General features: G+C 40.9%; 6 protein-coding genes across 7 annotated transcripts; all 6 read left to right on the top strand.

The window, feature by feature from the left end:
- The first annotated feature begins 7,271 nt into the window (after positions 1-7,271).
- LOC112346565 (pentatricopeptide repeat-containing protein At4g37170-like) lies at positions 7,272-8,746 on the top strand. The gene is made up of 3 exons (XM_024675835.1): positions 7,272-8,118; positions 8,183-8,290; positions 8,346-8,746. Exons 1-2 carry the CDS (start codon positions 7,272-7,274, stop codon positions 8,188-8,190), a joined length of 855 nt encoding a protein of 284 aa, XP_024531603.1. The 3' UTR covers positions 8,191-8,290; positions 8,346-8,746.
- Positions 8,217-8,984, top strand: LOC112346540 (putative pentatricopeptide repeat-containing protein At1g68930). Its single transcript, XM_024675769.1, has one exon. The coding sequence runs from the start codon at positions 8,217-8,219 to the stop codon at positions 8,982-8,984; it is 768 nt and encodes a 255-aa protein (XP_024531537.1).
- A 465-nt stretch (positions 8,985-9,449) lies between these two features.
- LOC112345576 (pentatricopeptide repeat-containing protein At4g02750-like) lies at positions 9,450-11,140 on the top strand. Its single transcript, XM_024672655.1, has one exon. It carries the CDS (start codon positions 9,579-9,581, stop codon positions 11,109-11,111), a length of 1,533 nt encoding a protein of 510 aa, XP_024528423.1. The 5' UTR covers positions 9,450-9,578; the 3' UTR covers positions 11,112-11,140.
- Positions 11,141-11,171: 31 nt separating this feature from the next.
- LOC9632237 (plant UBX domain-containing protein 10) lies at positions 11,172-13,273 on the top strand. The gene is made up of 4 exons (XM_024672645.1): positions 11,172-12,217; positions 12,295-12,465; positions 12,520-12,723; positions 12,896-13,273. Exons 1-4 carry the CDS (start codon positions 11,273-11,275, stop codon positions 13,127-13,129), a joined length of 1,554 nt encoding a protein of 517 aa, XP_024528413.1. The 5' UTR covers positions 11,172-11,272; the 3' UTR covers positions 13,130-13,273.
- A 226-nt stretch (positions 13,274-13,499) lies between these two features.
- LOC9641972 (folylpolyglutamate synthase) lies at positions 13,500-15,827 on the top strand. 2 transcript variants are annotated; one of them, XM_024672668.1, is made up of 14 exons: positions 13,500-13,650; positions 13,714-13,779; positions 13,838-13,947; positions 14,003-14,063; positions 14,108-14,203; positions 14,275-14,331; positions 14,401-14,461; positions 14,511-14,557; positions 14,599-14,676; positions 14,725-14,889; positions 14,953-15,165; positions 15,224-15,355; positions 15,398-15,625; positions 15,698-15,827. In XM_024672668.1, the coding sequence occupies exons 1-14, from the start codon at positions 13,543-13,545 to the stop codon at positions 15,758-15,760; spliced, it is 1,485 nt and encodes a 494-aa protein (XP_024528436.1). In that variant the 5' UTR covers positions 13,500-13,542; the 3' UTR covers positions 15,761-15,827. The 2 variants fall into 2 exon arrangements, with proteins under 2 accessions (XP_024528436.1, XP_024528432.1); XM_024672664.1 differs by having other exon boundaries at positions 15,224-15,625.
- Positions 15,828-22,147: 6,320 nt separating this feature from the next.
- Positions 22,148-23,370, top strand: LOC112346523 (pentatricopeptide repeat-containing protein At2g34400-like). The gene is made up of 3 exons (XM_024675685.1): positions 22,148-22,243; positions 22,386-22,882; positions 22,980-23,370. Exons 1-3 carry the CDS (start codon positions 22,148-22,150, stop codon positions 23,368-23,370), a joined length of 984 nt encoding a protein of 327 aa, XP_024531453.1.
- Positions 23,371-24,015: the final 645 nt, after the last annotated feature.

Below are 24,015 nucleotides of genomic sequence, written 5' to 3'. Positions count from 1 at the left end.
TAGTTAAAATTTTAACCAATGGGATCATCTAAAAGTTTAAAGTGTAACTTGTCTACCTATATTATAATTCATAAGAGGTACACTCCTCAATTATCATGATTAGGAAGTAAATGCTTATATTATATATCCTATATATATGTTGTAAAACAAAATCAAATTTATGAGGTCCAAGTGTATGGCTATAATATCGTATACTAATATTAGTATAGTGGGATTTTGATAGTCATTGGATTGATTTTAATCCAAACCACTCACTCTTGCATATAAACTAAGGTTATTAGACAAATTGATATACACATTTCTATATTCCATTTCTATATTCCATACACTTATATTAGTAGAGGTGAGGGGCAATTTTGATTGTCCTTAAGTTTCTTTTACCTTTTCCCTTTTCCCTTTTTGTTCCTTTTTATAGTAGAATAGCAACTTCCTCCTTCTTTGACTTTGGAGTAGCAATTAGTGCAATTTTGATGCTATGTAATTGCAATTGAAGAAGCAGACTCAGTTAATGGTGGCATTTATAGCGTATGATATAACTCTTTCTACTCTTGCTATTAATCCTCACATTTAGCTAAAGTTCTTTTGTGGGAATCTTGGGGATGATGTGTACTATTGGTCTGATCACTTTACAGTGATTGCCATATATCATTCTTGGGATGATGCTCGGCATTTGCATAAATTTCCCACATGTCTCTAAGGGATAGCATTGCAATGGTACAATGATTTGAGCCTAGCCACTTGTAAGGATTGAAACATTCTTTTAAATGTCTTCAAATGTGAATTTGGACATATTGACAATTATAATAATACCTTTCAACAATTGCATCATTTTTATCAAGGTTCATCTGAGTCAATAATGCAATTTAGCATTCATTTCTAAAGCCTCTTATTTCGTGTGGAGCTAAATATGTCAGAACGTATCAAGTTGGAAATGTTATGGCCGGCACTTCATCAAAATTTGATAAGACTTATGCATACACTTGCTATAGCCCCCTTGATGATGCTCTACACTTGGCACAACGTTATGAGATATCATCTCTTCCACTTCTCATTGCATGTCCTTCAACTCCACTTCATGTGGGAAATGGTCTTATTTCAATAGAGGTTGATGCTACTATTGCTCAAATTCAAGGATAAGGGTGAGGATGTGGTTGTGGTTGTGATATCCAATGCTGGGCGTGTGATGAAGTTGGTCACACTTATTGGTATTGTTAACATTTTCTAGATTGGCAACCTCCATTTCCTAGGTGGAGACCTTGACGTTAATAATATCTTATTAATGTTGCTACAGTGGAAAATCTAGACACTCAGATGCTTCTAGGAAATTAGGAGTTTTACAAGTAGCAAAGGGCCCTTGTGTAAATAAGTCAATAACCCTTCCATCTTTCTTTCATGAATATCATCAAAGGGTTCATTCGGTATTAGTTCATCTAATGTTTACTTTCCAAGTTTGAGTCTCCTATTATTCTCTCTGTGTTGGTTGATATAGGCTCAAGTTTATCTTCTATTTCTTGGTCTGTTGCCATACATTGTTGTTTGCATTTGCATCATGTCGCAAAGTCAATTTTCATTCTTTATGACAACGGCCATACAAATATATGTGCACGAGATAAAGAATATCTAGTTGTGTATGTGGGTGATTTTTAATTTGAGTTGCAATCATTGCAAGTGGTGCCAAGTTAAACTTTTGACCTCATTCTTGGTATGGATTAGTTACGGCATAATCACGTTAAGTGTGATTTTGAGGCTTCTCCCCCTTATTTAGTACTTCTTTATATTTTTTCTATTCCTTTCACTTTTTTTCCTCTTTGTCTCTCTACTTTTACCTTTGCTTCCATCACTTTTGTCTCCTCATTACTTCCTTCTATATTTCTATCTTGTTCCTCTATTCTCTCTTCTGATCCCTCTAATAGTCTTTGTATTGTAGCAGTTGACCGGTTTATGAAGGAATGTGTTGATCTCTTTGACCTGTTGTTTAGGGCCAAGATTGCAGCACATCATCCTATTCCAACTAGGGATGCTCATCTAATCAAAGTTTTTGTTCATCATCGATTACCAAAAGAAATTAAGATTTTATGTGTAAATGTTAAGGAAATGGAAAAGAGTGTTATTCTAAAGTCATAAAGTCCTTGAGCATGTGAACCTCATCTTGTGATGAAACTTGATGAGAGTATTTACTTTTGCATTGACTATCATCCTTTAAAAGAAATGATGATCCCGAATGTATACCCTCTTCCTTATAATACTGATCTCTTGGATCATCTAGAAAAAAGTCATTAGTTCACTAAATTAGATTTTGCTTCTGGGTAATGACAAGTGCCAATGGCCAAAGAAGATATTCTTAATACTACTTTTTGTATACCGTTTGGTTTATACAAATTCTTCGTGATGCTGTTTGGTTTAAATAATGCTCTAGCAACTTTGTAGCGAATGATGGACAAAGTTCTTTGTGATATGTTGGAAGTCACTATTAACTCCATTAATGATGTCTTCATCCACTTGAAAAGGATATAAAAGGAATACATCTATTGTTCATAATGTCTTGGATTGGGTATAAGAAGTTGGTTTAAAGTTGAAATAGTTGAAGTGTGTGTTTGGGTCTAAAGTCATAATTTATCTTAAACATTGTATTTCTCGGTTTGCAAATTCATTATGACAAACTTGTGGTTGTTTCAATGTTCTGTACACCAAAATGTGTGAATGATGTACAGTGCTTTTTAGGCAAGGTGCAGTATCTTCGTTTTGTTAATCATCTTTTTTATTATACTGCACCATTGCAAGCATTGTTGAAGTCGTTAACGTTGTCTTTCATCTAGTCTATGGACTATGAGTAGGTGTTTATGGATCTCAAAAAGTTATTGATGACTCCTCTAATTTTAGCATATCTTCACTGCACTCAACTTTTCATTTTGCACATAGATGCTAGTCTTAGAGGTGTGTTGATGCAAGAGAGCTTGAGTGTGCCTGGTCAGCATTATCCTATTGCATATATCAATTATATATTACAACTAATAAAGGTGAATTTTTCCACAATAGAGGAGTGTTTAGCAGTAGTTTGGGGTTTCAAGAAACTTCATACATATCTACATTGTTCTTAGATATTACTAAAAGGTGATCATGCTGCAATTACTTTATTTTTGAAGTGGAAGGATTTGGTTAGTTATATGACTCAATGGGCTTTGAAGTTTTAAATATATAATTTTGATATTGTTCATCGCCCGGGGAGTTCTATAACTGATGTTGATGCCCTTTCTCAAACTCTTCTTCCTTTTTCGCTCTCTTCTCTCTCTTTTTTTTCCTATTGTTCTAACATTTGTGAATTTTTTGGATGAGGATTATATGCTGTTGACAGTTGTTGTACTTGATGTTCAATATCCGCAAGGTGCAAAGCAAAATTTACCTTCATTTGATAAAGTTCGTGAGGCTTAAAAGATTGAGTTATGGATTCGGAGGCTTTATGATGAGTTTAAAAATCCTACATCACTTGTTAATAACTTGCCATTTTAATATCACTTTAAGGATGGCTTTCTTTATTTTGTAAGGACAAATCTTGATTATCATTTATGACTAGTGGTGTCTTTGATCTTTATTCAACACTTTCTCCATGCTTACCATAATTCTCTTATTCTAGGTGAGTATATAGGACATTGTTATGTGACTGAGAAGTTATATAAATCTTTCTATTAGTTAGAGATACAATGTAATGTTATCATGTATATATGTAGATGTATTTGGTACCAAGCTCGTAATACTCCCCTTGTGTTATGAAAGGACAATTGGAGTCAATTGCAATTTTCAATTTGTTTAAGTTGGTGGCATTTGATTTGATAAAGCTTTTTTCCATAGTTGACTATTGACAATAAGTATATCATTATTATTACTAACTACTTGACTCTCTAGATGGAAGTTAATGCTCTTGTTAATACATTTTCAACTATTGTTAGATATTTCCTCCTCAATCTTGTGGTGTTCCAACGTTCTTGTTTAGAGCGAATTCTTTTGGATAATAATTCCGTATTTATGGCTAAAGCTTTTCACGTTTTGATGTCTCGGTTGAGAATACGCCACACTTTCAAGAGTGCTTATTATCCATAATTAGATGGTTAGGTGAAATGGCTCGTTCGGACTTCAAATGGATGATCACAAAGTATATAAACCTTCAACATTCAAATTGAAATGATTATTTGCTGTCTTATTGGTATACGTATATCACAAAGGTGTAGAATTTTATTGGTGTTTCACCATATAAACTCTTATATATAGAGTTGAGTTTATTTTTACGATTCTCCCGATACTAGGTTTTGGGATCAATGTTTTATGAGTATTCTTCTATTTGTCGAAGTAGAGTTTGCCAAACACTTAGGCCATGTATAATGGAGATAACAATGGCATTGTAACTCTTATTATCGTCCATTTATAAACTACAAAGTGGATGACTTAATGTTAATATGTTTTCCCAATTTTATGATATATAATTTGTTTAAAGGGCTCTTTACTCAGTGAAAGGGACTATAATTAGGTATTGTGGCAAGTTGGACCACAAGTTTATGAGGTTTAGCATGATGTCCAACAAGTTGATCCTTAAGAAATTTTGTATATACAACAATTGAAATTCTTCGTACAAAGGGATAAAAAACAATTAACACTACTTACAAATACACTAATGCCTCCTCCTAATGTTCTTTTAACTCCTAGCCCATTCATTACAAAACCCTGATTATCTTCCATCATTCTGAGAGGAGAGGATGATATGAGGTCCAAGTGTACAGTTACAATGTTGTATACTAATATTAGCATAATAGGATTTTAATAGTCATTAAATTGGTTTCAATCCAGACCACTCACTTTTGCATATAAGTTAAGATTTTTGGGCTAATTGATATGGACATTTCTGTTTCCATTTTTATATTCCATGCACTCACATTTTTTAAATAAAAGTTTTATGCAATTTGTGTTGCCAAATTATTTTATTCCTTTTTCTTATTTTAAAATAATCATATTTCAAATATCTATCTTAAAAGAATTGCAGTTGAAAATTAACCATATTTCACTTAAATCCTTATAAGGATACTATAGGTGGAGATATAGTAAAATTTAGTTTCATTAGATTTAACTAGATGACTGAGTAGAAAATCAAATTGCTATACTAGAAGTTTGAAATAGATACTCCCTCAAACCTATCAAATTCATGCCAAACTATCCTTGATAGACTTGAATGATACTTCCTTATTGAGCTTCCATTCCAGATGTTTGGACGATCAATCATGCTTTTGTAGAATTGTCACCAAGAACTGCTTCCCCTGGGTGATGATATTGCAAGCATTTGCCACAAATGGTCATGTCTATGAAGTGGAACATCTCTTCTTCAAAATCCTGCAAACCAATCTTGTTGTTTAGAACGCAATGATAACTGCTCATCACAAACAATGCTGGCACACTCACTTTATGAATCAATGCCAGCATGGAACCTCATTTCTTCTACTACAATTCTTACTCCACTTGCTTGTTCTGGGCATTTGGATAATAGGTTTTCATTCGATGGAGGAACGTGATCTCATTGCCTAGAACACAAAGCTCGCTGCCTATACACACAGTGACAATATGGACGAACTCACTGCTATCCCCCAGCAGATGCCAGAACTTGATATTGTCTTGCGGAACACAATTCTGTCAGTACGCACGATCTGGGGATTCTCACACCACAGAACAAATCTCCCATCGCATGACTGAAGCTGATCTTGTCTCCAGCACCACAATGCTTAAATTTTATGCAGAGAGCCACGAGACAGATCAAGCCCAACAAGTCTCTGATGGATTGCCACACTGCAATGACATCTCCTGGACAGTGATGATATAGCGCTGCAAGGACCTTAACCCATGCTTTGATCTCTTTAACAAAGCCAGCAGCAGTGATGTGGGAAGTTATGCTATGGGTATATACCAAGGCCGGGTATCTGGAAATGGCTAAACAATTTTTTTATTCCATGCCCGCTACAACCCTCATGCCAGCATATGTTCAATAAAACCATCGCTTGAAGCGTCATGATCCACGGTATGCCATGAAGGTCGCGCGAGTGATGCTTGGCGCCTATGCGAGCGATGGGCTCTTGGATGCGGCAAAAGGCTTCTTCGATTCCGAGCACGGTGATGACGGCCGAGTAATTTCGCATTTGTTGAAAATACAGGGGCATCGTGAGAATCGCGACCTCTCGCACCCAAAACGAGAATCATACCCATTAAGGACTAACGCCCCTTAAATATTTCAGTCATCGCTCCAGGCACGGCCCAGGACAAAATCAATAGACTGAAATCTGTGGATGTCACGGTTATAGAATCGCCAGCCAATATTGGTGAAGCAATGCACCAGGAATTTAAGAAGCGAAACCAACACGCTACTTTTACTTGTTCTCCATTTTGATGTACTCTCTTACCGTGAAAGCTTTTAATCACAGGAGTGATTCTTACAGTCAATGGTGGACGCTCTCCACACGGATTGGAGAGAAGTAACTGTTGCTCTTGTTCCCAGAGACATGGGAGAGGATCTCTTGAATCATGTTGTTTGTTTTGTTTGTGCAATCCTTGGCATGGATTTCCTTGGACATGTCCCGGCTCATGCTCGCACTCCTCCCATCAAACATATACTTGAACAGCGTGCACAAGCTTCCACCTTCCTTAATCTGGACTCCATACCAGATCTTGTCTCCAACACATCTAGTTGAGTGGCACAAGTCCTCAAGTCGCCTCATCATGTGGCATCTCGTCCCACCAATCACCACCAAGAGCTGGGCATTCCCTGGGGCACAATCGTTGCAGTCTCTGTTGCAGAGCTCTTGGGTGAGGAGGTTGTGAAGCTCTTGAGCTCCAGCGCAATGGAGGTAGTCTGGTGTCAGTAGCTTGGATGCTGATTGTGGCCAAAAGTCATGGAAATTGCTGTGGGAAGTGATAATTAACCCATCAATCTTGTATACTACCTTGCTGTTCGGATTTTTCTTGGGGACCACGGGAGGCTCCTCCGGGAACTCACGCCTTCTCTTTGGAACACTGGCCTTGGTATCAACTTGTCTTTCCTTGTCTCGCTGCCTCTTCTTTCCTTTCTTGATTGCGTCCATCGCTGCCACAGCACTAGCCTTCTTGTCCACGCTCTCGATCACTGCCATTAAACCCTGATTGTGTGAATCCTAAAGGGCCCTTTTATATGGTAACAAAAAATGCAATCAAATCAAAACCTAGTACGGACCGCGAATATTTTATTGATCGTTTATGAGAATCAAATGAGTCCTAGTTCTTCCTCTTCGCGACCTCGATCTTTCCGTTCCAAGCTTGACCGCGCCCACTCCAGCGATTGCGAGGTGAGGAGATTCCTTGCGTCGCTCAAGGAATGCTCGCGATCCCGGGATCTGGATTGGGGTAAGCAAATCCACGCCGAGGCGGAGTGCTGCGGCCTCGATTCCAATGCGTTCGTGGCGAGCAGCCTGGTGAATCTCTATGGCAAGTGCGGCTGCATGGACGAGGCGCGCAGGGCTTTCGACCGGATGAATTTCCCCGACCTCGTCGCGTGGAATTCTCTCATTCTGGGCTATGCCGTGAATGGGCATGGCAGGGTTGCGCTCCAGCTCTTCCTGGACATGGAATCGCGGGGCTTGCAAGGGAATTCTGTCACGTTTATTGGATTGCTCAAGGCCTGCGCGAGCCTCGCAGAGAAGGAGAATGGGAAGGTTTTAGAAGATCTAGAGCTCGTCGTGAAGTTTTCTTCTCTTGAGAGAGGAATGGCTCTTCACTCCCTTGCCACTGCAAGGGAAATCGACACAAACGCTTTGGTAGCTAGCAGCCTGGTGGAAATGTATGCTCGGTGTGGAAGCGTGGTGGATGCGTGGAAGGTTTTTCATGGAGCTCCAAAGCGTGACGTAGTTCTATGGACTTCTTTGATGCAGGGACTTGTAGAGAATGGGCAGAGCGAGGTGGTGCTTGAGCTCTTCGTGGAAATGGAACGAGAAGGCAGTGGAGCAAATGCCAGAACCTTTGTTGCGGTGTTCCAGGCCATCACTTCTTTAGCAAAGAGGGAACGAGGAGAAGAAACTAGCCATGGAAGGATACTCAAGCTGAAGTCTCTGGAAAGAGGTATGGCTTTTCACGCGCAAGCCTTGCGAATTACTAGCCATCGCTTGGATATCTTTCTTCACAGCTGCTTGATCCAAATGTACGCGGCTTGTGGCAGCATGGGCGATGCTCTTGGAGTCTTTAGCACCATTTTCCAGCCAAATCAAGTCTGCTGGACGGCATTGATGCTCGGGTATGTTGAAAACAGCCAGGCCGAAACAGCGCTACATTTTTTCTTGCTAATGCAGCTCGAGGGATGTTCTCCAGACGTGTGGACGCTCGTTTGCGTGCTCAAAGCTTGTGGAAGCTCAGTAGCCTTGAGGCTTGGCCGGATACTTCACGAAGAGATCACGAGCTTGGGGTTCCAGTTCCAGGGAGCCGTGATCTCTTCGTTGGTGGATTTCTACAGCAGATGTGGGAGCATGGACGAAGCGGAGCTGGTTTTCAACTCGGTCTCGAGGAAGGATGCTGTGACCTGGAGCTCACTTATCGCGGGCTACAGCCGCCAGGGAGACAACGATCGAGTGATCCAGCTCTTTGAGAAGATGTGTGACGAGGGTGTCAAGCCGGACGGTGTAACTTATGTCTCGGTGCTCGCGACTTGCAGCCGGGCTGGGATGATCGAGCAAGGCAAGAAATTTTTCCAGGAGATGACGTCTAGGTGTGGATTAGATCCGGGCATTGAGCACTACCACTGCATGATCGACATGCTGGGACGAGCAAAGCAGCTCGAGGAAGCTCTGGAGATGGTGGAAGCTATGCCGTTCGAAGCCACAATGGTCACTTGGACGAGTTTGCTGGCTGCTTGCTCGAAGTGGAAGAATGGGAGAGTGGAGAAGATTGCTTGTGACAACGTCGTCTCTCTCCTGCGGAAGATTTCTCCATAGCTCATTACACGGGCTTTTTAAAAGAGATCACGTCGATCTCAATGATAGCTTATGGTCATCGCGATTCGATGGATCTCTGCAAAGGAAGACAATTCCAAAAGCTGCGGGCAGACGGATGATCCCGACCTCTCGCGTTACAAAAGATAGAAAATGTATATATGCGAGAAGAACTGCTAAAATGCAATTGTGCATTATATCTTTAGCTTAATTTTTGTTTGATGGCTTAGTTGAAATATTTTTCTTGACAAATTGTATAAAATTTAAACTATTTGTTTTTCCTCTTCAAGCCTAACTTTTTATAAAAGCTTTTGTTGCAAAATGCTTTTTCTTATTTAAAATAACCATCCTTCACTAAAAGTTGCATTTGAATGTTAACCTATAAGGGGGCATATTTGCAAGTAGATATATGGCAAAATTTCTTTTGGTTGATAATGATCTAACCAGATGACTGAGCAGAAAAGCAAATTACTATGCCAGGAGCTTGAAACAGCTATCCGCTCTTGTCACACCCTCCCTCAAGCCCATCAAATTCATGCGAAAATAGACTTGAATGACACTTCCTCATTGATCTTTCTTTCTAATATTTCCATCCAGATGTTTGGACGATGCGGCAGCATCAGTCATGCTTACCAAATCTTTTGCAGAATTGTCACCAAAGACTGCTTCTCCTGGGTGATGATGTTGCAAGCATTTGCCACAAATGGTCATCTCCATGAAGCGGAACATCTCTTTTTCAAAATCCCGCAAACCAACCTTGTTGTTTGGAACGCAATGATAGCTGCTTACATCACAAACAACGCTCTTTTCAAGGCACAGTCACTTTATGAATCAATGCCAGAATGGAATCTCATTTCTTCTACCACAATTCTTACTGCACTTGCTTGTTCTGGGGATTTGGAGAAAGCAAAGGTAGTTTTTGATTCGATGGAGGAACGCGATCTCATCGCCTGGAACGCAATGCTCGCTGCCTATACACACAGTGACAATATTGACGAACTCACCGCTATCGCCCAGCAGATGCCAGAACTTGATATTGTCTCGTGGAACACAATTCTGTCAGCATACGCCCGATCTGGGGATTCTCACACAACAGCACAAATCTTCCATCGCATGACTGAAGTTGATCTTGTTTCCTGCACCACAATGCTCAAATCTTATGCAGAGAGCGGCCAAATTGGTCAAGCCCAACATGTCTTTGATGGATTGCCACACCGCGATGCCACCTCTTGGACAGTGATGATCGAAGCATATAGTGCTGCAGGACGCTTAACAAACTCTGTTGATCTCTTTAACAAAGCCAACAGCAAGGATATAGTGACGTGGAACGCCATGCTTTCAATATATGCCCAGTCCGGGCATCTGGAACAGTCAAAGCACTTTTTTGATTCCATGCCTCTACAAGATGCCGCTACGTGGAATACCCTCTTGGCAGCATATGCTGAACGCGGGCATTTGATCTATGCTCAAGATCTGTTCCATAAGATGCCTTTCACAGATTCCATCACTTGGAGCATCATGATACACGGGTATGCCATGAACGGGCAAATGGCGGAAGCAAAGAGCTTGTTTAGCACTTCTCTGATTCGATTCCAGGTCGCGCGAGTGATGCTTGGCGCCTATGCGAGCAATGGGCTCTTGGACGAGGCAAAGGGCTTCTTCGATTCCATGCCGGAGAGAGATGGAGAGACGAGCGCGGCGATGGCGGCGGCCATGGCACAGGGCGGCCGATTCAACGACGCGGCGGCGTTCTTCCACGAGGCTAAGATTGAAGGATTCAAGCCCGGTGCTATTTCTTTCGCGTGCGCCATCGTGGGCTGTAGCTACAGGGGCGACTTGGAAGCTGGGATCCAGTGCTTCAATTCGATGATCGCAGATTTCGGGATCCGGCCCAACAAGCAGCACTACTGCTGTGTGATCGATTTGCTGGGTCGCGCTGGTCATCTGGAAGCCGCGGAGGAGCTCATCGCCAACATGCCCTTCGTTCCCGATCACTCCGACTGGAAATGCCTGCTCGCGGCGTGCCGATTCCAGGGCGGCGGTGGCGATGCCCGAGAGACCGCGGCTCTCTCCGCCGCTCGGGAGGATCCACACGACCCAGCGCCGTATGTATTGCTCGCCAATCCATAGTACTTTCAAAGAGATAGAAGAAGAGCGAATATACTTGTTTGGTGGCAAATATTGCTTTCAGCCCTAATAAAAGGAATAGACAGGATATTCCAAACTGTTAGCCTGGAGGCGAGAAAATAGGGAGGGTTAAACGCAAAGAGAAAGGGGGTGATAACATCGCCATGGATCAGGGCAGCGGCGGCGGCGAGGCGAGCGACGAGAAGCTGGCTCACTTCCAGAGCTTGACGGGCATGGAGGACATGGCCGTGTGCACGCGCATTCTAGAGCGCCATGGCTGGGATCTGGACTCGGCGGTCACGGCGGCGGTGTCGGACGATTCGCACAGCCATGCCCGGGAGAATTCTCGCCAAAATCTCCAGCCGCAGCGCCTCAGTCCCAGGTACTCGCCCTCTCTGCCCCATCGCAACAGTGGCACAGCTCCACCGCTAGGGCTCGCGCAATTGGCCACGACGAGCGGCGACGAGGACATGCTCGTGGATCACCAGCCCCGCCCGGGGCCGATTCCCCCTGGCAACGACGCCGCCGCCACTAACAGCGGGAATCTGGTGTGGAAGATCGTCACGCTCCCCTTCTCGATCGTTCGTGGGGGGCTTTTCATGGTTTCCGGCGCCATGGGGCTTGGTGTTTGGGTGGCTGGATCGCTCCTTTCGTACTCTCTAGGGGCTCTTGGCATTGGCAACCAGCAAGGTGGTGGTGGTGGTGGTGGAAGATTAACCGAGGCGAGAGATCGTTTCCTTCCAGTTCCTACTGCCGGAGCTGTCCAGGCAATCCAGTTCATCCGGAGCTTTGAGCAAGAGTATGGGAGCGTCCGCCCGGACTTCCAGGCTCTCAGCTTCATGGAGGCGCTGCGGCGGTCGACGGAGGGGTTTAAGTTCCTGTTCGTCTACTTGCACTCGCCGGAGCACGTCGACACGCCTGCGTTTTGCCAGGCTACGCTCTGCTCGGAGCCGGTCAGCCAGTTCTTGAGCCAGAACTTCGTCGTGTGGGGGGCGGACGTGAGGAACACCGAGGGGTTCCAGATGTTTAACAGCTTGAAGGCGTCGACGTTTCCCTTCTGCGCGGTCGTCATGGCTTCTTCCAACCAACGGATAGCTCTCTTGCAACAGGTTCTTCTCTCCTGTTTGTTTTCGCTTTTGTGGTGGATTTTTCATGGTTTTCTTTGCTTTCGTTTCCTTTCTTTCAGGTGGAAGGATTCAAATCTCCAGAGACACTGCTCTCACTGCTGCAAAGAGTTTTGGAGGAGCAAGGTGCCGCTTTGGTGGCGATGCGCGTCGAGGACGAGGAGAGAAGGCGCAACAGGCAATTGCGCGAGGAGCAAGACGCAGCATATCAGGCCGCCTTGCTAGCAGACCAGGTGATCCTTCTTTCCCGCTCGTCCTTTTCTTAAAAGCGCTGCTTTCATTCGCAGGAACGGGAGAGGAAAAGAGTGGAAGAAGCCGAGAGGGTGGCCAGGGAGGCCGCCGAGTCGGAGAGGCAAATGCGAGAGAAAGAGCTTGCGGCGCAAAGAGCTGCGCAGGTGGCCGCCGAGAAGCAAGCGGCCATGGAGAAGCTTCGAAAGGAGAAGGCCCTGGCCCTGGGAGCCGAGCCGGAGAGAGGCCCACAAGTCACACAGGTTAGTCTTGCCCAATTCCCACAGCTTGTTTGTGTCAATCACCTTCATCTCTTTACTTTCTTCGTAGCTTGTTTCGATCATCTCTTTGCTTCCTTCCTTCTAGCTTGTTTCAACCATCCCTTTGCTTCTTTCGTGGAAATGTTTTGACGTGTTGGTGTTGTTGGTTTGATAGGTGCTAGTTCGGTTTCCAAATGGTGAACGCAAAGAGCGAAGGTTTAGCTGCACGTCCGCCGTGCAGTGTGTGTACGATTTCGTGGACTCTCTGGGCAGCCTTGGAGATGCTCGCTACAGTCTCGTGTCCAATTTTCCCAGGAAGGTGTACGGCGCGGACAAGCTCCACATGTCCTTGGCCGACGCAGGGCTCCACCCGCACGCCAGCCTTTTTGTCCAGGTGGACACTCCATAGCTTTTCTTGTGTGTAGGAGAGGAAGAGAGAGAGGAAGAGAGAGAGAGAGCGGGAGCTACTCTTATCATATTTAGACTCTTTCCAATAACACTTTTGTACTTTCTGGGGATGGAGAAATGGTCAACTTGTACAAATTTTAATTAATACTACCACTGTAAAGTTGACAAAGAAGATTCCTTTAAATACTAAATTTTAACTGATTTTTAAAAAACAAATTAAAAGAAAATTACTATAGTATTGTTTTTGGTTTTGAAGTCTTTTGCGCGGTCAAGCACGAGATTGTGCAGTGGAAGACTGGTGTTGACGTGAGAAGTTTCCAAGGGAAAAGCGTAAATCGACCGGCAAAGTTGCCACTTCGGTTGGGCTACTCTAGAGCTGTGCTAGAAAGCACTTCTTGTCGCAATGCTCGATCAATGGAGAGCTTCCAGCGCGCCATCGATGCGCTCGACGCCCTTCTCACGGCGCCTGGATCTCTTGCGCCCCTCGAGTCCCATGTCCAGATCACTTCACAGCATCTCAGGGTATAAAACGCAGTTTTTCGGGAGTGCTTTCAAGCAAACCATTGAACTTTTGCTGTGTGCTAGCATTTGGATTTGGAAGAACCACTGTCCGAGCTCAGTGTCATTCATGTGGCCGGGACCAAAGGCAAAGTAGAATGGATCATAAATTCCTAGTTTTTCTTTCCCAACGCTCTCGTTGTGAATTTAGGGGTCGACATGCGCTTTCGTGGAGGAGATACTGAGAGCTTCCGGGTTCCGGACGGGACTTTTCACTTCACCGCATCTACTGGACGTTAGAGAACGATTTCGTTTCGATGGGTACTGCATCGTTTTTTATTTGTTCCGACTTGTTTCTAAGTGGCGCTTATGCCAGGCAACCAGTCTCGCAGGAGCTCTTTGCCAAATACTTTTGGTGGTGCTGGGAACGTCTACAGGTCTGGATTAAGCTACAGTTCACTTCTAAAACTGCGATTATCAGGCTCTCCCAGGAGATAGTTTCCACAGTGGAGTTTCGATAGCGCGGGTTTCGAGGTTTCTCACTGTTCTAGCATTCAAGATGTTTATCTCCGAGAAGGTATCATCGTTGTCGGTTTCTTCTTCTTCTTCTGCTCTAGTCATGGGCTTATTATTTCTTGTATTTTGTAGGTGGATGTTGCAATTATAGAAGTTGGTCTTGGTGGTCGATACGACACCACCAACGTCGTAATACCTTCGCCTTTCATTCTTGGGAAAGAACAGTGTCTAACGAATTCTTGTGATTTTGATTCATAGGTGAAATCCCCGGTTGTCTGCGGAGTAACTTCTCTTGGTTACGATCATATGGAAGTCCTGGGTAGGCTTTTCTAACACAAAAGTTTTTGATATTTAACACACTGGTGCAGGAAGTACTCTTGGAGAAATCGCTTCCCAAAAGGCTGGAATTTTCAAGGTACTTCAAAAAGTTTGTGAAGTTTCTAAATTCCACTGTAGGCAGGTGTTCCAGCCATAACCGTGCCACAGGCGAGTGAAGCTTTAGATTCTTTGCAAAAGCGAGCAAAGGAACTCAATGTAATGACACTTTTTGTTCTTCCGATATTCTCTAATGTTGCTGGACAGATTTGCTTGGAAGTGGCAGCCCCTTTGACAGCATATGGCCTTGGAGACTTAGAACTGGGGCTCAAAGGCGAGCATCAGCGCGTAAACGCTGCACTCGCCGTAGCTCTTTGCAAACGCTGGGCCGGGAGTTCCGGACACAACGAGCACAAACTTCTCGTAGAAAATGTCCATCGAGACTCTTCCGTTCTTTAAAGGCAAACTTACAGTTTCTGTTTTTCTAAATCGCAGGCTATCGAGCATGCTCGTCTGCCTGATTCTTACATCACTGGCCTCGTCCAAGCTCGCTGGGAAGGAAGAGCACAAGTCATCCATGACAAGCTTTGCAGCAACCTTAGCTTTTACATCGATGGAGCTCACAGCCCCGAGAGCATGGAAGTTTGCGGCAAATGGTTCTCTTCAGCGTCCAAAGCTGATGCTTCTCCTTGTGGAGATCAGTGCAAGGTTTGTGAGAAACTCTCTCATTTTGACGATCTCTCGCTCTTCGCTCGCTACCGCACAGATTCTTCTTTTCAACTGCATGCCCAAGCGTGATCCACAGCTTCTCTTGCCACGCCTGAAGGAAGCCTGTGCTCGGGAGGAATCACCAAGTCAGCTGGCTCTCTTTGTGCCACCATACTCGAGCAGCTTCTCGGTGAGGCACATTTGCACCGGGAGAGCTGACACTTCCTGGCAGGAGATCTTGTGGCGGCACTGGGAAGCACTGGAAGCAAGCAAAGATGATCACTGCTTCATCAACTCCAGCGAAAGCTCCAGCGTCGTCCAACAGCTGAAAGACGACGAAGGCTTTTCTCGAGACACGAGTTTGATGATTGGATCCTCCAGCGCAGTGTTGCCTTCGCTGCCATCATCGATACAATGGCTACAGCGTATTGCAAAAGGCTATCCTCAGCTACACTTGCAGGTACTCCAACTTTTTAGTCTAATTGTTCCTTTTTCTTTCTTCCCTTTCATTCCATAGCGTGTAATCTTCCAGGTTCTTGTCACTGGCTCTTTGCACTTGGTCGGAGATGTCCTAAAACTTATCAAGTATACTTGATAAGCTATGCATACTCGTAGTTTGCTTAGTGTAATCATGTTAATAACCACGTGATTTTTATTGGCGACATAATTCTTAATCTCGCCATCATCCAAATGTATGGCCATAACCAAGATAGCAACGACTAGACGTTCAACCTGGATGTAGATTAAGAATTCCCAACCAGCGGAGCTGACAAGGCTGCTTCTTAGTTTCTGTGATACGACCAGCTATGGCCCATCCTATATTCTCGATTACTCTGGTCAGTACCAATGCCATACAGATCGTGGCACCACCAAGTATTTTCAGTATGAGTTCCATGAGCAGGACCCCAATTGTTAAAAAAGCTTGTACTGTGATAAGAAAAAAACTGAGGTTCATAGGTGTTTCAACCTAATCCTTTCCCAAAGTGTTCTAAGAGAAAGTTTTCCTTTGTAAAAGATGTTAAAAAGCTTGTACTATGATATGAAAAAAACTGATGTTCACAGTTTTGATTTTATGCAATGAGAGAGTTCCACTGGAAATTTGATTGAGAGCATCCAATCCAAAGTGTTCTAGAGAAAATTGCCTTTGTAAAAGATTCAAATTGAAGCTTTGTTCTTTTTGTCTTGAGAATGTATGTCACGACATGGGAAGTCTGGATTTATCGATGACCTGGTATTCATTGGGATCTTGATAGATACACTTTGTCACAAGATCTTCAAAGCATTTTGACGAGGGTGCTTCAGCTTCTCAGTTGCAAGAGGTTGAGAGATTAACCGGCTGTGGTTCACAGGAGTTTTGATTTTATTAGATTGCCAATTTTTACTTCAATCCATTATCCTGCAAGAATGTCTTCACCTGGACCATCCTCATCATCGTTCACACCCACAACAGCCTCTTCTTAACCCCATTTCTGTGTGTGACATGTGAGCAAACATTGATGCTTTCTTTTAGATGACATAGATATTGTATGATAGAGGTTAGTGATATGAACATTCAGGTAGGCAATAAAATCAAAACTCTTGTGAACCTTAGTTTTCTTCTTATCACAGTACAAGCTTTTTTAACAAGAGGCATCTATAGTTTTGGAGTCCTACTCATGGAACTCATACTCAAAGTACTCACGATCACAGCATGATAATGATAAAGTAGAAAGGTTAGCGAAGAAAGTAAACAATGCTCATGATACTGGTAGAGGATCAACTCTATCACTTATTTGAACTTTAAGGGATTTTAAACCTTTTGGGTTCAAGTGATAGAGGTTAAAAGATTAACCAACTGGGTTCATAGGAGTTTTGATTTTATTGCTTACCTGAATGTTTGTATCAATAGCCCTTATCAATGTTAGCCTTTATCCCTTCCATCAAAGTTTATTTTTAATTTTTATGCTATTGGAAATTTAAATTTTTTTGGAAAAAAAACATAAAAGGAAAACATTAAGGAGGTTAGAACAATATAGATACTTGTGGCCAACTTCACAAATGAAACTTCCTTAAAGTAGCTATTGAACATTGCATTAGTCAAATAAGCCCTTGGCCATTGAATAAGTCAATGAGTCAATGTGGAGTTTGATAGTATATTGCAAGCATGCAAGTGAGGAATGGCAACAACTCAAACTCATGCTTAGTAGCAATAATCTCTAAAGAAGGTGGTAGAATATAAGTAGAATCCGAAATAAATGTAATATGGTTCTAATAAAGAAACATGAAACACCAAATAAACAGCTATGGTAGAGAAAGATTAAGCCAATAAGTCATCTCAAATTTTTTCTTTAATGTGATTATAAGTATTAAAAGTTATTTATATTCTTCTCATTTAAATGTAGAAGAGCTTCACAGAGATTTATATTATCTCTTTTAAATATTCTAATATTCCAAATTGTTGGTATTAATAGTTCCTTATGTTAGTCTCTTATTTGCTATATGTAACTTTGATCTTAAAGCACCTTTAAATTGATATTTATTCATCTATTTGTGATTGTAATTTGAGAAAAGCCTCAGTAAGAATCAAACTTTAAATGTCTAGTACAATTTGAGATTAATAGGTTTCTATATTAGCTTCAATAAAATTAAGAGTCCCTATAAACTTAGGGATTTAAGTGTACTCAAAGTGTTCATTATAAATCCTTTCCTTTTTTCTTCATTGCTTTAGTATTTTATTAATGGTTTTATCATCCTTTCTTCTTTCAATGATAAACTCCTTATAAAACTAATAAAATAAATAATGTATTGATAAAAATAAAAAAAATTATGCCCCTTAAAGCTTAGTAATGGTGAATATACTCTTAATAAATATAAAGAAATGACAAATCCCCCCCCCCCCCCCCTCCTTTTTATATAGAAATTTGCAACTAATTTAGAAGTATGAACAAGATGATAAAAAAACTCTCAACTATGATCACTATAAGATCCAAGCCAATTAACCAAATAATAAAGTTTGTGATACCAGTATTTTGAGTCAAGAATGACAACAACCTCAAACTCATGCTTGCCAATAATAATATCTAGAGAAGGTGGTGGTGGAATATGAGCAGGATTAGAAGGGATGTGATAAGGTTTTAATAAAAATTATGAAACATAAAAAAATATAACTAATAAGGATAAAGGCCATAGTTCATAAGGACTAGAGAGAGATGCATTGAAGAATGAAATTATTATAAATAAGGAGAAGATATTGCTCAAGAGTTTGAATAAAATGCTTTGTTTACTCACTAGTCTAAGGATGGTGAAAAGTCAATAATTTACTTTTGACATAGATAAGGAAATAAATTTGTGCTAAAAGGTCAAAACAAATTGAGACCTTTAATCATAAATAATATTATCTAAAAATCCATGAAAGCTTAAAATCTTCTTGTCAATAAATTTAGTTAGATCTTCTCTATCTTAAGATGGTAATAAATGTGTCAGTTTAGAAAATTGATGGACTATAACAAAAAAATTATTAACAAAGACAATTGAGATTAGTAATAAATCCATAAAAATCAATTTCTAATGCATTGGAGCAAGAGGAGTTAAAAAAGACTATATGGAAGATGTCAAGGCATCTTAATTTATTTATAAATATCACAAATATGTATAAATTGTTTAAATATATGTATGCATATAGGGGCCATCAAAATTGTTGTTGAACTAATTTAAGTGCTATGCTATTAGAGGGTCATAGAATACTTAGATTATACACAATTGCATTTTGCAATTAAGTAGATATAACTGAGTATAATAATGAAGAAATCTATAACAAAATTAAAGAAATTAATAATCACTAAGATTGAAGAAACACTAAAGAACAAAATTGCCAAGCTTCATAAACAAATGAATCAATAGTTTAAATTGCTTCAATTTATAATTTAAGGGAGTGATCAAAAGGAACAAAATATTATGTGAGGGAATTGATTTTAAATTAAGAAGAATTAATGAAAATTTAATGCTAGAGGTTAAATACAAAGTTTTAAAATGAAGGTGTAAGATAACTGCATTGAGTAACAGCATCAAGGTTTTTAATTTACTTTTTTAAAATGATGTACAATTATAAACCAAAAATAAAATAATGGTTATGATCACTGAGTTTAATACTGAGAACACATACCAAGGACCAATATTAGAAGTTTTTGCAATCATTATATAGTAGTCATGTGTAAAAATGATACCAAGCTTCAAAAGGGTTTATAATTGTAAGTAATTTTTTGTTAAAGATGTTTTAATTGAATTATGTAATTATGGACTTTTGAGAGCAAAAACTAATAAGGTGAATTTTTCTATTTAGTCCCTTTATGACAATACAATACCTAAAATAAAATCTAAAATATTTACTTCAACAAAATATAATTTCATATTATTTAGATGGATAGGAACTAAAGTGGAAGGAAATATAAGGTTTATAAGATAAAATAAAGTTTGGCTAATAGAAGACCATATAAAAGAAGCATGTTTTATAGTGAGTCTCATCAAATGAAAATAAATTTTGGAAAAGTCTTGAATGAAGTGCTAATAGAAGTTTGCAAAATTAAGAAAATATTAAATATTATAAATAAAAGTTAGATGTTGTTACTCAAGAATCCTTAAAATGATCCATGATGATGATGTAAAAGAAAAATGTAACCTAAAATATTTATTGAATCTTGAGTAAAAGAAAAGAAAATGAACTTAGTGGAACATTGATATGAAAAGGCTTAGAAATTTAAAGTCAAAATGTGGAAAAAATGAATAGTCCTTAAATATTTTTATTTTTCAAAATCATAGGTGTTGCCTCCACTATAGAAGTCTGAGAGCAAATGCAAAAACAAATATATTGTTCCAAGAAGTGTTGCATCACTATAAATTATTCTTAGTTTAACATTGTCATTCAGTATTGGAAAAACACCATTAACATATAGCTCCAATTTCTATTAAAAATATACCTTATTCATATGTTAGTTACTACAAGACTAGGGTCGTTAGACAAGGAACAAAGATTTATTTATGACGTTCCAATTGACATTCTTGCAATTAATTGTTATAATGAACAACAAGATCAATAGCAATTTTCAGAGGTATTAAATCTACATGAAAAAGCATAATATATTTGATATTTTTACAAAATTAAAGATGGAAATGTTCCTAGAGAGTTCTATTATCCCATGAAAAATTAGTGGCAAACATCTAGAACACTAATATATATATATATGGATGCAAATTGAGCCCTTGGTGTAAAAGAGTGGTAACTCTTATATGTAAATGATCTCAAAACAAATTGTTCATAACTGCCATAAATGTTGCAAAAGCATTAATGAGTCCAAAGGGCATGACTAAATATTCATAGTGGCCAAAAACAATCTGAAATGTTGTCTTCAATTCATCTCCTTCCTTAATTTAAATTTGGTGATAGTTGTTTACTTGAATGATATACTCATCTATAAGATTGAGGAAGAACATGTCCACCTGCTATATAATATGCTTGATCGACTCAAGCAAAATGAGTTTTATTTGAATCTAAATAAAAGTTTCTTCTTTCAAGATTATGTTGAGTATCTTGGGCCCTCTAGAGGGATCACAATGGATGCTCATAAGGTTGAGGCCATGAGGACATGGTTAACTCCTCACAATCCACATGACATTTACTCATTTTTGGGCTTTACAAGGTTTGATCCTAGGTGTTAGGGAATTTTTTTTTATGGCATATCCTTAGTTTGTTTCATAAAAATGCTTTTTTTAAGTGGAATGAAATAGAAGCTTCTAGCTTTGCATAACTTAAGATGGTAGTGATGACAGTTCCTATCCTTATTTTTCTAAATTATGTAAAGTCCTTTATAGTGATGACAAATGCAAATGATGCTAGAGTTGGTGTTGTGCTTGTGCAAGACAATCATGTAATCACTTTTGAAAGCCACAAATTTTCAAGTGCTAATTCTCATTACTCAGTTTATGATAAAGAATTTCTTACCATGATTTATATTTTGCAAAAGTGGAAACAGAAATCCACACCAATCATAATGCACTAGAACATTACCTCACTGAGGTAGTTATGAATAAATAATAGGCTCGCTAGTTGGCTTTCTTTGCTAAATTTTGTTTTAAAATCATTTATATTCTTAGCAATAAGAATTTAGTGGCTAATGCACTAAGTTAGAGGGCACATACACACATATATTAATGTTATTTTGGTGGTTTTCATTAATTTTGCAGTGTCTTTTCCACATATGACTGATTATTATTTTAAGCTTATTGATGAGAGTTTTAAGCATGAGCAAATGTTCAAAGACTGAAATCTATTTGTATAAGAATTATTCTCTTTCTGAGTATTTGCTTTATTTCTATGATTGTTTTTGTGTTCTCTTGTGTAAGGATACTTGGACTATGCTTTTACTATGGCATGTTATTTGTAAACCGGTGCTGCAGGATATGTGACATTTCTTTATTGGTTTAGAACGAATATTTTAAGTGTAAAATTGGATATTCTCCTAGTGAAAACGCATATTCCCCATGTTAAATCGAATATTCTCCAGGTGAAAACTCATCAAATATTCCCTATAAATACTTGAAATATATTCCCCAGAATCTGATGCATTATGGGGTGTTCATGGCCATGCTTACACAGCCATCCAATGCAATCATAACATACCTAACATTCTTTCTTTGTGACTTAGATTTGGATTTTTGAAATTTTTTGACAAGCTCAGAATTTCTCAAATTCATGAACTTGCATAGTATTTGTCACGACTTTCACATTTCAGAAGCTCACAAATATTAGAAAACAAAAGTTCACTCATCTTCATTGGAGTTTTGTTTAAGGCTTATGTCTAAGAGTGTTCCATGTACGACTGTCCATGTATTGCGAATGGAATAGAAGCCTTAGAGTGTCTCTAAATTTAGTAGACAAATGCGAGCTCGAGATGCTCTCCTCTCAAGTTCCTATATAATTTTCTCAAATGCTTCACTTGCATTGCTGGCTATGGCAGCCAATTCCAATCCCTCCTCTCTTTCCAGTGATTACCAAAACGGTGGCATGAATTCCAGCTTACAGTTGATCAGAAACACGAGCAGCCTGGTGAATCTCTATGGCGAGTGCGGCTGCATGGGAGGGCTTTCGACCGGATGGATTGCCCCGACCTCGTCGCGTGGAATTCTCTCATTCTGGGCTATGCCGTGAATGGGCATGGCTCCATGCCGTGAATGGGCATGCGCTCCAGCTCTTCCTGCACATGGAATCGCGGGGCTTGCAAGGGAATTCTGTCACGTTTATTGGATTGCTCAAGGCCTGCGCGAGCCTCGCAGAGAAGGAGAATGGGAAGGTTTTAGAAGATCTAGAGCTCGTCGTGAATTTCTCTTCTCTTGACAGAGGAATGGCTCTTCACTCCCTTGCCACTGCAAGGGGAATCGACACAAACGCTTTGGTAGCTAGCAGCTTGGTGGAAATGTATGCTCGGTGTGGCAGCGTGGTGGATGCGTGGAAGGTTTTTCTTGGAGCTCCAAAGCGTGACGTAGTTCTATGGACTTCTTTGATGCAGGGGTCTTTTTTAGAGAATGGGCAGAGCGAGGTGGTGCTTGAGCTCTTCGTAGAGACGCAACGAGAAAGAAGTGGAGCAAATGCCAGAACCTTTGTTGCGGTGTTCCAGGCCATCACTTCTTTAGCAAAGAGGGAACGAGGAGAAGAAACAATCCATGGAAGGACAGTCTCTGGAAAGAGGTATGGCTTTTCACGCGCAAGCCTTGCGAATTACCAACCATCTCTTGGATATCTTTCTCCATAGCTGCTTGATCCAAATGTACGCGGCTTGTGGCAGCATGGGCGATGCTCTTGGAGTGTTTAGCACCATTTTCCAGCCAAATCAAGTCTGTTGGATGGCATTGATGCTCGGGTATGTTAAAAACAGTCAGGCCGAAACAGCGCTACATTTTTCCTTGCTAATGCAACTGGAGGGATGTTCTCCAGACGTCTGGACTCTCGTTTGCGAGCTCAAAGCTTGTGGAAGCTCGGTAGCCTTGAGGCTTGGCCGGATACTTCACGAAGAGATCACGAGCTTGGGGTTCCAGTTCCAGGGAGCCGTGATCTCTTCGTTGGTAGATTTCTACAGCAGATGTGGGAGCATGGACGAAGCGGAGCTGGTTTTCAACTCGGTCTCGAGGAAGGATGCTGTGAGTTGGAGCTCACTTATCGCGGGCTACAGCCGCTAGGGAGACAGCGATCGAGTGATCCAGCTCTTTGAGAAGATGTGTGACGAGGGTGTCAAGCCGGACGGTGTAACTTATGTCTCGGTGCTCGCGACTTGCAGCCTGGCTGGGATGATCGAGCAAGGCAAGAAGTTTTTCTAGGAGATGACGTCTATAGATCCGGGCATTGAGCACTACCACTACACGCTGGGACGAGCAAAGCAGCTCGAGGAAGCTCTGGAGATGGTGGAAGCTATGCCGTTCGAAGCCACAATGGTCACTTGGACGAGTTTGCTGGCTGCTTGCTCGAAGTGGAAGAATGGGAAAGTGGAGAAGATTGCTTGTGACAACATCCTCTCTCTCCTGCGGAAGATTTCTCGAGAGCTCATTACGCGGGTTTTTTCAAAAGAGATCACGTCCTTCTCAATGAATCGTCCGCGAGCTACATTGGATCGGGAAGCCTCTACAGCGATCATTTCTTGGACGATTTCTAGGGCGTGCTGGGAGTTGCCATTTATCGATCTGTATTGCCTGGACTATCGCATTGGCCATGATATGGCAGCAGCCGTGACCGCACTCCGAACGTCACCTCGTCAGATCGCGACAAGCATCGATCTTTAACACCTTGTCGATCTGATCTCCCTCCTCATGTGCAGATAATATTCTTGG

This window comes from Selaginella moellendorffii, unplaced genomic scaffold (assembly GCF_000143415.4).
Source record: "Selaginella moellendorffii unplaced genomic scaffold, v1.0 SELMOscaffold_0, whole genome shotgun sequence".
Lineage (NCBI taxonomy): Eukaryota > Viridiplantae > Streptophyta > Lycopodiopsida > Selaginellales > Selaginellaceae > Selaginella > Selaginella moellendorffii.
The sequence above is the reverse complement of the archived record's forward strand: the minus strand, read 5'-3'. Positions and strand labels throughout refer to the sequence as shown.